Source organism: Peromyscus maniculatus, chromosome 2 (assembly GCF_049852395.1).
Source record: "Peromyscus maniculatus bairdii isolate BWxNUB_F1_BW_parent chromosome 2, HU_Pman_BW_mat_3.1, whole genome shotgun sequence".
Lineage (NCBI taxonomy): Eukaryota > Metazoa > Chordata > Mammalia > Rodentia > Cricetidae > Peromyscus > Peromyscus maniculatus.
The window spans coordinates 133,041,161-133,052,397 of record NC_134853.1 but is presented as its reverse complement, the minus strand read 5'-3'; the positions used below and the strand labels follow the sequence as shown (position 1 = coordinate 133,052,397).

Sequence of the window (11,237 nt, the reverse complement as noted above, 5' to 3'; positions counted from 1 at the left end):
CCATTTGAAAGAATTTAGAGATGTAGATTATTAGTAAAGTTAGGTTAAGATGTCTTTGTTAATGGCTTTGATGTAGACAATCTTAGGGAACAATTTAAAGTTAGGAAGGCACACTGTTAATTATTGAACAAGTAATTCTTTGAGATCAAGGAACAAGAACAAAGACAGCCTAGTTATTACTAGCTGATGTGCTTTTCTTGCTAAAGATGGGTTGGTGACCAAAGGTGATGATCAATTTTTTTGTATTCATTTTTACCCTTGGCTTCCTGGTGTGATTTAATAAAAAATGTTGGTGAGTGGATGTGTACTCTGAGGATCTAAAGTAGAAATAACTGATTGTTTGTATATTTAAAAGTTTAGATTTGTGATTCTTTTAAGATCTCTTGTAAGATTACTTTTTGAGGTAAATAATAAAATGATTGATCCTTTCTTTGTAACCATAAAAAGCTGCCTGTCAGTACAAAGTAACTGGCTGAAATATCCTTGGCTTTTTAAAAACTTTGTTAATCATTTTATAAAAGAATCATTGCCTTGGGGTGAAAATTCTATGGTGGGAAAATTAATACAAAGAAAAATATTTAACTACTTGTGGGCTTCTAAGAAAAACATGTTACTTGTGATCATAATGTGATTTCTTCCTGTGTAAAGATTTCAATTTGTTTCTGGAAAATATGTAACTTGTGGTTGAGAGATTTTCTTGTGTAGAAATTTTTTTTCTTAGGTGGTATAAATGGGATAAGAAAAAATAAGAAGTAGAAGGAAAACATCAAGGAAGATGGAGGAGAACATCTGGGAAGATGGAGGAGAAGGACATCAGGGAAGGAGGAGAAGGAAAACAACTGGGAAGAGGAAGGAAAACAATAGAGAAAGAACAGTAGGAGCAGCAGAAAGAGAAAAATAAAATGAATATCTAAGGTTTGATCCTCAGATAAAGTTCCCATGTATGTCTCTGCATTTGTCCACAGTTCCTTGACTCCACACCTCCTCTTCAGTATCTGATCTGCTGAGGGCTGGTTCCCTCGACAATAATAATTTCAGAGAGTTTAAATCATTGTTATCTGGATTTGTTGTTTGGGTGAGGTTAGGGTTTTCACATCCTGCCTAGGGAGAGAGAGAAAGGTATAGAGTGAGTGAGGGAGACAGAGAAAGAAAGAAGGAGGGGAAGACAAGGAAGGGAGAGGAAAAGAGGAGGAGAAAGAAGATGCAGAAGTCAGTGGTAAATGCATAGCACATATGAATATTCCTTCAGTGATTTATATCCTTCATCTAGGCTCCACCACCTGATATTTCTACCACACCCTAAAACTACAAGACAAGGAGCAATGCTGTACTGCAGGAGCTTTTAGGAGATATCATACACCAAACCATTTAATGTAAAATTCAAAGTCTAATAAATGACTCAGGGCAACAAGTATCTCTATCTTCTAGTCTTTCATCATTTGGATGTGTTGGGGTATTTGAATTGTATCTAGAAATTTTTGGAACTGTCATATTTTTTTTTAAACAGCATAACATAAATTTATAATTATGTGCCTATGAGTCATAGAGAAGACAATCCACCAGCAAGGCCCAGGGTTGGTCTTGACACTGTATAGACTGTGGTAGGAAACTCCAGGTTTCACAGCTCTTCAGCTCCATAACTGAAACTAAGAACTGGTCCTGTGAGCATCTTGTCTCCTCCTCTGTGAATAGCAGGTGTCTTAGTCCCTGTCCTATTGCTCTGAGGAGACGCCATCACTGCGGTAACTCTTATAAGAGAAAACATTTAACTGGGGGCTTGCTTACAGTTTTGAAAGCTTAGAACATTATTATCATGGTGGGACATGGCAGCAGGCATGGCAGGCGTGGTGCTGGAGCTGAGAGTTAAGTTACATCCTGAACTATTCAGAGGGCCTGATCCAGTTGGGGGCCCCTCAGCCTTTGGTTCATAGTTCATGTGTTTCCATTCATTTGGCTATTTGTTCCTGGAAGAAAACAATAAAGTCCTGGAAGAAAATAATAAAGTACTGAAAGTTTTTTTTTAATGTAGCTACTTTACTATGTTCTAGAAGAACCAAAAGTAATTTTACTTCATATCTTGGGACATTCCATTGTGCCTTTATTCATAAATCCTCTCCAGGACCTTCCCTATCTCCAGTGACTATTAATTCATTCTGTTCTATCAGACTGGCAGCAAATTTTCAGAAATAAGTGAGAACATATAGCATGTGCCTTTTTTTAGCTTAATAATTATGATCAATGAATTAAGATGCGTAATCACTACAAATATTTATTATTACTTAGAGTAATTAAACACAAATGCAATGTTTAATTGTTAATAAAAATTCTTTTTATTTTCTGAAAATTACCACCATTTGGATTATTGGTTTTTATCCTTTTTATTACTCTACCACCTGCTCTGATTTATTTCCAACTTTTAGTAGGTTACTGTTCATAGGAGCCACAAATATTTGAACTTGAATAGCCAGATACATCTTCACACCCATAATGTCAAATACTTGGTCATATTCAAAATTCTGTGATCATATAGTTATTTTCTTCTGTGATAAAATAGCACATAGTTGCACTGTAGATTCTCTATCCTTGGTGCTGTGTGTGGTCCTGTGCTCCTGTAAGAAGAATAGTTAAAGAAATATAATTTAATGGTTATTGTGATTTCACCTCTTACTAAAGGCAAGAGGTTTAGTTGAGATGGGAACACTATTGAGAATACATTAATTTCCTTTGAGATGCTGTGATATTATTGAAAAAGCATTATGAAGAAAAACATTAATTTACAAATTGGTTAACTTGAATTATCCAGTTTAAATTAATGAGAGTATAAAGTGTGCTGGGAGGATCCTTGCAAGGAAAAAAATCACTCCAGAAGATAGACTAAATTACTCTACACAGAGCATCTTTATAACTGAAATATGGATTGTAATTTTAATAAAAGATATTTTTGACTTCTGAATAAAATGGTGGATAACAAATTATCTATGAATGTTCTTATAAATAAGAAATACCAGGATGTTCTGAAGAAAAAGAGGAGGAATAAATAAAGAATTGATAGGACAGAGGAAAAGCACAGAGACACAAAAAGGGAATCCAGAATAAAAGATGGGAAAGAGGAAATAGTCCAAAACTCTAGACTCAACTCTCTCACATCAGTGAAAGACAAAGCCACACCCACAGGTTAAGTCACACATTCCTGGGGATATATGCCAATCAAAACTGCCAATCAAACTCACAAATCAAGCCAACCTTTCTCAAAGTCTTAATTCCAGTGGGGACATTTAAATTTGACAGTGAATCGCTATAATGCCTTAGAATTGGAGAAGTCCATTGCATTATTCTCCAGATCTTGGAGAGTTACAGACAAGCAGCATCTCAAGGGAGATGTTTATTGCTTCCTCTTTGTGTCTTTGTATTTTATTTTCTGTGATCACTGGTGATTCAGCAGTTGATTTTAACATATTTAAATACATTTTGTATTCCTTTTATTTGGTTTAGTTTGGCCATTGTTGTTGTTACATGATTTATTTTTTTCTCACTGAGTGATACTAGGGATTGAGCCTTCAAGAGAAGCCCCTTGTAAGAAAATCCTGAAGTAAATGGTGAGAGCTATCCAACAGATATGCAAGTCATAACAGAGTAACACAAGAAATAGAAAAAAGGCGACATTTCAGTGTCAACTGCCTAATCATAAGATGAAAATATACTAAAGCAGTTGAAATGTCAAATGAAGAATTTCGAAGTCTAGCAATAACAAAAAGAATGAACTCAAGGGGGATAAAGCATGTCATTGAGTGAAGTATGGACAAACTAGGCATAGGATGAAATTCACAGTATGAGACATAATAGAGCACATTTGGTGACAAGTAGAATGGTTCGTTCTTTGATACTTTGTCTAATCTGTTGGTCAAATCAGTTAATATATTATTTTCACAGAGTTTTGTGAAAATGAAAAATATAAATTAATAAAATATTTAAATAGCTGAATCAGCTCTGTGGTTGTTCTTCATGGGACACAGAGAAGCAATAGCTATAAACAATCTTCAGTTCCATGTAGCTGAAAGGAGAGTTCATGTTTGCTTCACTGAGAGACAGTAATACTTCCTGCCTTCAACCCTGTTGTTAATACCGTCAGGTTAACAGGTAAATGGCACTTGCACTAAAAAATATTTGCTCAGGCACTGAACTACTTTTTATCTATAATTAACCCATCCTGGTGACTGTAAAAAATGACTAGGTTGTTTTTCGTGGTGGCAGAAACTAAGCACAGATAGCACAAGTATCAAGCAAGATACAAACACTGTGATGAGATGAGAGAAGTCTGGATTCTGACCAGTATTCTAGATGTGACGTTTATGTCCCATGAGGAAATTCCAAAGGTTTTGCCCATATGTTGTGAAAGTTATACTCCCCATGCCATTCTTGATGTAAAGATATTGCCTTAACATATCTTGAGTAAAAAAAGTTCAGACGCTCAGGCAGCAATGTTCCTTTGTGTATCTGGTTCAAGAGCCTCCTTTTGGAACCTCTTTCTTTAGTGCCTCAGCTAGTAATCTGAAAGATCCGATTACTTCTGCTGTATTTTTTAATGTGAGGGAGCCTCCAACTATAGTGTTCTTCTACAAGCAGAATCAGTGCATTTCTAATCCTATGCCTTCCCTGTGTCCTCTTTCCTTTTTACTCTATAAAGTTCTGACAGAACTTTGGGTGATGAGATAATTTCCTTAACTTGAGCCACATTTCATCTGATCATTTCTCAAGTATTGTTCCATGACAAAATTGGAACAGTGTGAAGCTAGACACAATTTTCCTCGTGGCTCTTGTTATCTACTGTAGTAAATGAATAAAAGCTTGATAGGTGCTTGTGTATGGGTTTGTCTTACAGAATCACTCGATACTTAGCAGTTTTCAATAGAAGGTCTAGGGAAAGCCAAGAGAAAGTACACTGATGAAGGAGCAATACACACTGTTCTTTTCTGAGTCTAAGTTATATACTGTTTTGCTTAAGAAAAAAATCACCAGTCTGGAGAGATTGCTCAATGGTTAGGAGCACTGGTTGCTTTTCTAGAGGATCTGAGTTAGATTCTTAGCACCTTCATGACAGCATGCAGCCAACTGTAACTATAATCTTAGGGAATACAGTGCCCTCTTCTAGCCCCTGTGGACACTATCTATATACACATCATATATAGACATACATGTATGCAAAACACCCATACACATAAAGTAAAATAAAATAGATTGTCCATAGTAACTCACCAGAAATTTGTATGTTAGGGAGAAAATGTACTGTTAATAAAAAGGTATATATTGGGTTAATCATAAACAGTTTTAGATAGGTCTTAAGGTTTGTCAGATTATAGAATATTGGTAAAGTATAATAACCAAGCATTAAATTTTCTTTCCTGGGTTACTACTCTATAATCCCTTCATTTTTTTTCACTTGGAATTTACATTTGTTAAACAAAACAAGAACTTTTAACCTTGAGTACAATGCTAGCAGATGCTTCAGTGATATTCCATTGAATAAAGATTCAGAAGTATTTCTAGTTGAAACTCCTGTGAATACATATGTGCTTCTGGTAGAGTAGCTCAAACTTTGAAATCAAATATGGAGAAATTATGTAAATATGGCAAATAGGCCAGTATTTATAAGCTTTAGAGAATTTCTAGATGAAACATAGTGGGCTTCCCATGTTGACTAGGACAGTTGTCAGAAGGTGCAGTCAGATCTGAGGCTGTCATTGGCATTGAAAGCATTAACACTGGTGCCAATAGAGGCTCTAGGAATCCCAAGAAGGTTATGTGTTAGAAGTCTTTAGATAACTGTTTTCTTTATTAACCCAGGTATTAAAACACAAGGAACAGAAAGTCAACTTTCTGGATGTCTGCACATCCATCATTTGAGTTTCCACCTTCCCCATACGGTTTACCTCTTAGTATGAAGAAAATAAAAGTAATGAGCATGACCACGAACACCATCAGCATGCTCAGGATCATAGTCATGTCATCCAGCCACATACCATCCAAGTCTAATTGTGCATCTGAAACAAAGATTGGGCAAAGATACAAAAATTAGGGTATTCAAAGCATGGAAAGGAAGGCTTCATTAAGATTTCTCATAGATTCATCTTTCTGCTTCCAATTGTTCCATATTTCTGGATATATGAGGTTGGGGAAGAAATAGTTTGGGTCATATGGATGAATCTAAAAATGAGTATGTTTGGCATAATCTTGGAAGAAGCTGTGAGAAAACAGATATACATTGTCCTATTCAAAGGAGCATGACACATGCTCTAAAGGACTCATGTGTATATATTACACCTTTATCTCCTTTATGAAGTGATGAGAGGCCTCAAGGATCCAGGGTTTCTTTCTAAGGGGTATGGTGAAATAGAGTGCTCTTAGGATAAATAGACTCTCTGAACTTGATATCTTACATGTTTCAAAAGTAGTGTGCTAATGTATAGCATAAACAGCCATTAAAAGTGTATTTCCTAGGTGAAGTAGAAAACATTTTCAGATCTTCATTGTCAACATACTAGGGGTACTTGTTTCAGTACTACATAATTATGTTGATTAGAAACTACTTTCCTAAATTAACTGTAGTTATTAAGATATCTAATGGCATGATAGTTACTCTAAATAAAAGTATTCAGAAGATTCAAATTTTACATTTTTAATAATTAATAATTAATAAATCCACCGAAGAGTTGAAAGTGGGATCTAGAATAGATATTTGTATGTCTATGTTCATAGTAGCATTATATGTAGCACCTAAAAAATATAGGTATCACAAGTGCCCGTCACTGGGTGCATGGATAAGCAAAATGTCTAATATCAATACAATGGGTTTTTTCAAACTTGTGTAGGAAAGAAATTCTGCATCAGGTTATATCATGAATAAACTTTTGAAATCATCATATTGAATTAAAGAAATTAGTTCCAAAAATACAACTATTATAAGAGTCCACCTATATAAATCACTTAGTCTAATTAAGAGTATACAGGCAGAAAATAGGATGGTAGTTTCCAGGGACTGGAGGTAGGCATAGTCACTGTCAGGGAGTTACTAAAGGTTTGGGGAGACCAAAGTATTTTGAAAAATAGATGGTGATGATGTTTGAGCAGAAATAAAAATATACTAAATGTCATGGAAAGATAATGCTAAAATTATTAAGATGGTAAATTTTATGTTGTGTATATTTAATTTGAATAAAATAGGTTTTTTTCTCTTCAAGACTAATTGTTATGAAAATTCAACAGCTTCCAAAGAATGGAAAATTATTTATAAAATGTATGTTGACATACGATTTGATTCTGCCCTACAAATATAAGAATGTGTGCTCTGACCACTTCTTATCACAGAGGTACAAACAGACAGACTCATGACCTTCTGTTAAAAAAAACTTGTACCACCTCCCCATTGAAATGGTCACAATGGATGGAAGCTGCTACCCTTTTTTCTCTCTTCATCACACAAAAGTATGTGATACTGACATGAAGATAGACATAGGGGCCAGATGAATGGCTCAGAGAACCTATATATCACAGAACAAAAATAATTTTTAAGGGTATTAATATCTTTCAACAAGTAATGAAAAATATTTTCAAGAAACAGTGCAGGAAAATTGAATACCCATACATGTCCATACATAACACAATGCCCAAATGGTTTGATTATTATAAGACTTGGAGGCAAACTTAGGGGGAACATTTCGCATTTATTTTGGCATTGATTTCTTGGATTTAACATCAAGGACACAGACAACAAAAGAAACAGGAGAAAAACTGGACTGTATTCTTTTAAATTGTGTATCTAAAGGCATAACTGACAAAATAAAAAGGCAACCTATGGAATGGGTAACAAGGATTAATAGCTATTGATAAAACAGAATTTCTGAAACTCACCAGTCAAACCAATCAACACTAACTAATTATGAGCAAATGACTTGAATAAACATTTCTTCAAAAAAGATATATGAATGGACAATATGCACACAAAAATGCCCAATATCACCAGGAAAAATCCCTATAATGAGCTACTGTTCATTTGGACATCTGATACATAAATAGGTTAAGAACCATTAAACATGTACAAATAGAGGTATTATAGGATGCTGAAGTTCCTCTTTTTAGTGTACACTTTTGAAGAATTAAAATCAGAGTCTGGAAGAAATACTTGTATTCTCATGGTCACAGTAGCATTATGCATAATGTTAGTGTGAAACATGCACTACAACCTCTCAGGGCCATGTTCCATTAATATAAATACACAATTCTTTCACAAAATAGTAGAAAAGATAACAGATGCTTAATATTGTGCTAATTATTTTTAATTTCCCCATTTGAATAGTGAATGTGTTTACACTTTTGTATAACCACTAGTACCATCGATTTCCCGAATGGCTTTTTTATCTTACAAGCTGAAATTTTAATTCATCAAACAATTTCCCCTACTTGCAACTCCAGAAGTCATAACTCTATTTTAGGCCTGCATGGTGTTCACTACTAGAAGTGCCTGATATAAATGGAATGGGAGAGCATTTGTCTTTTTATGACTAACTAGTTTATCATGATGTCTTAAATGTTTGCCTATGTGTGTACATAGCAGACCATAGTGTAGGATAATTTCAAAATCCTTTCTTTCAACTTAAGGCCATTTGTGTCTTCCATCCAACTAATCAATATAAAAAGTCTTCTAATTTAAGAATTCTGCATTGTGTCTTTTAATGTATAGTTGTACTTATTTTAATTAATTACTTTATCTTGTAGATTAAAGATAAAGTAGAGGACACATTTTAAATACGTTACATTCAGCTAACCCTGAACTTTCACAATTACTATTTCAATTTTTTTTCTCAAAGAGAAGAAGAATGCATTGCGGATGTTTATATCCATCATAAAATTGAGGAAAAAATTCTGTGGTGCGGATAATTTTGAGAAGCAGGTCATCTTTTGGACATCAATTGCAAGAAATCTGTCACTTAAGACGTGTAAGGTCTATCTGATTATTATCTCCTCTAGCCTAAAGATATGGGATAAGTGAATTAACTGATTAAGTGATGATGTAAAAATAACATTACCAAACTGAAGAAAACTGTTTAGGAGCAGATATATCATCACTTTATATCTTTAAACCCATAAAACCCCAGAGGCTGGAATCCAAACACTATGTGTTCCAAAGCTTATTGTTCCTGAAATGCAAACTGATAACACTCCCTATTGGCTAAGATGTGACTGAGTATTTGGAACAAGAGAGATTTATAGAAATTTTATAGAAATATAGCATCTTCTTTACATCACATACCTCTATTTTTTCTGTACAAACAGAAGATGAGTAATATGAGTATAACAATAGAAATAATGGTTATCATCAAGGCCACAAGCAAAGGAGATCTACATATGCAGGGGTGACCTAAAGAAAAGGTGTTAAAATCACTGGTTATTTGTTGGTAGAAACATTGAATTAACAGAAAAGGGTAAGGTCTACATTTTAATGTCATCTCTCTGCATTTCAAACAGTGCTAAAGCAAAAAGTAAAAGATCAGAGAACTGTTGGACACAAGAACAAAAACAAACAAACAAAAGAAACAAAAACAAAAACAAAGAAAAAAACAGCTGATTTTAGGATGGGAATGGTCTGAGGTTGAGGACAAACATATTTATAAAAGACAGATGTTGGTCTTTCTCTCACCCATCAATCAGTGGGGTAATTAGCTATCAGGATATAATGCTCATGATTGTCATTGTCATTTTATCAGTGCCTGAAAGATGCTGGGAATAGATTAATTCTGATGACGTCTGAACTGCTTGAGACTCTATGCTGTTTGGATATAAGAATTTAATCAGGAGGACTTTAGATGATTGATGCCATTCAGGCACAGTCAGCCAGGCTTTCCAGGAGATAATCTGGGGAAAACAGAAAAACTGCGATCTGAAGGGTGCTGGATACATTTGGACAATAAGGCCACACCCATGGAGACAACAGCAACAGAGAAGTGAGAAAACGTTCTCCACTTGGCACAGGATGCTTGCCACTGGCAAACAATACAGCAGAAGTAAGAAGCCACTTCAAAAAGACTTTTGTTTATCATGGTAGCTCAGTAGCTCATGACCCTAGGTGAACTAGTCTAATTGATATAGAACTATACACTAAAACCCATAAACAGAACACCATGAAATTATAAAAACAAACAAACAAACCATGAATCAGCCCTGAATAGTATTCATTAAGCTGAAAACCTGGTGAGAGGAAATCTTTACACAGATTCCATGCAAAGTTAAGGACATTGGCAAGAACCATAGCATAAAGATGAGGCTAATGTTCACAATTGAATTCAGAAGAAATTTGCACAGGTATGACCAGATCTGAAATTCTACCTGTGAAGCATTCTGAACATAGTCCTAGGAAAGTGTTAGTAATCCAGTCAACCAAATAAAGAGGCAGCAATGAGAATAGGACTGCCCATAGCAGAGGAATTCCCAGCAGTGGGGGAAGACCATGAGCAAGTCTGGATGAAAGCCAGCATCAGGTCAATCAATTTTCAGATTCTGCTTGTTTTTGTTTAATACATCAGGGTCCTTTGAGCAGGACATCTCAGCCTTGTTCTGCTCTGCTCTTGTCAATATTATTTTTTTTCTCTTTCCCATTTTTAGTACTTTATTATTTTTGTTTGTTTTTTCTCATCCTAAAAACACAATATGGTGTGCTTTGCATTGTCTCGGTGTCTCATCTTATTGAAAGATAAGGTTGTTTTATGTGGTCTGACAGCATATTTTAACTCTGTCTCTTCATAACATTAGCCACGCAGAATATAATCAATCAACAAATGGACCTAGGAAACCAAAAAGCTTCTGTATAGCAAAGAAACCTTTCAATCATATGAAGAGGCAGCCTAGAGAATGGGAGAAAGTCTTCACCATCTATAAACCTGACAGAAAACTAGTATTTGGAATACATAAATAACAAAAAACCCACAAACACCAAGAAAACTAACTATCTAGTAAAAATGGGTTATGGAGAAATGACTCAGTTGTTAAGAACATTTGTGACTCCTGCAGAGGAGCCAGGGTTGGTTCCTAGCACCTATATAGTCAACCACAACTACCAGTCACTCTAGTTCCAAAGGGGATCTGATATTCTCTCCTGACCTCCATGGCCACCAGGTATGTACATGGTGCACATACATCCATGCAGGCAAAATAAGCATGCATATAATATAAATAAAATGTCTAAAATT

At 35.0% G+C, this 11,237-nt stretch overlaps 1 protein-coding gene across 2 annotated transcripts in view; it reads right to left on the bottom strand.

Annotated features, from left to right (window-relative positions):
- Positions 1-2,362: 2,362 nt before the first annotated feature.
- LOC143271944 (putative selection and upkeep of intraepithelial T-cells protein 1 homolog) overlaps positions 2,363-11,237 on the bottom strand; it is a 48,761-nt gene continuing 39,886 nt past the window's right edge. Inside the window, exons 6-8 of one of the 2 annotated variants that reach the window (XM_076564779.1) lie at positions 9,305-9,412; positions 5,928-6,038; positions 2,363-2,609 (exon numbers count right to left, since the gene is read on the bottom strand). In XM_076564779.1, coding sequence (XP_076420894.1) covers positions 2,578-2,609; positions 5,928-6,038; positions 9,305-9,412 — 251 coding nt within the window. In that variant the 3' untranslated portion in view covers positions 2,363-2,577. The remainder of the gene's footprint in view (positions 2,610-5,927; positions 6,039-9,304; positions 9,413-11,237) is intronic. The other variant, XM_076564781.1, reaches the window with a different exon arrangement.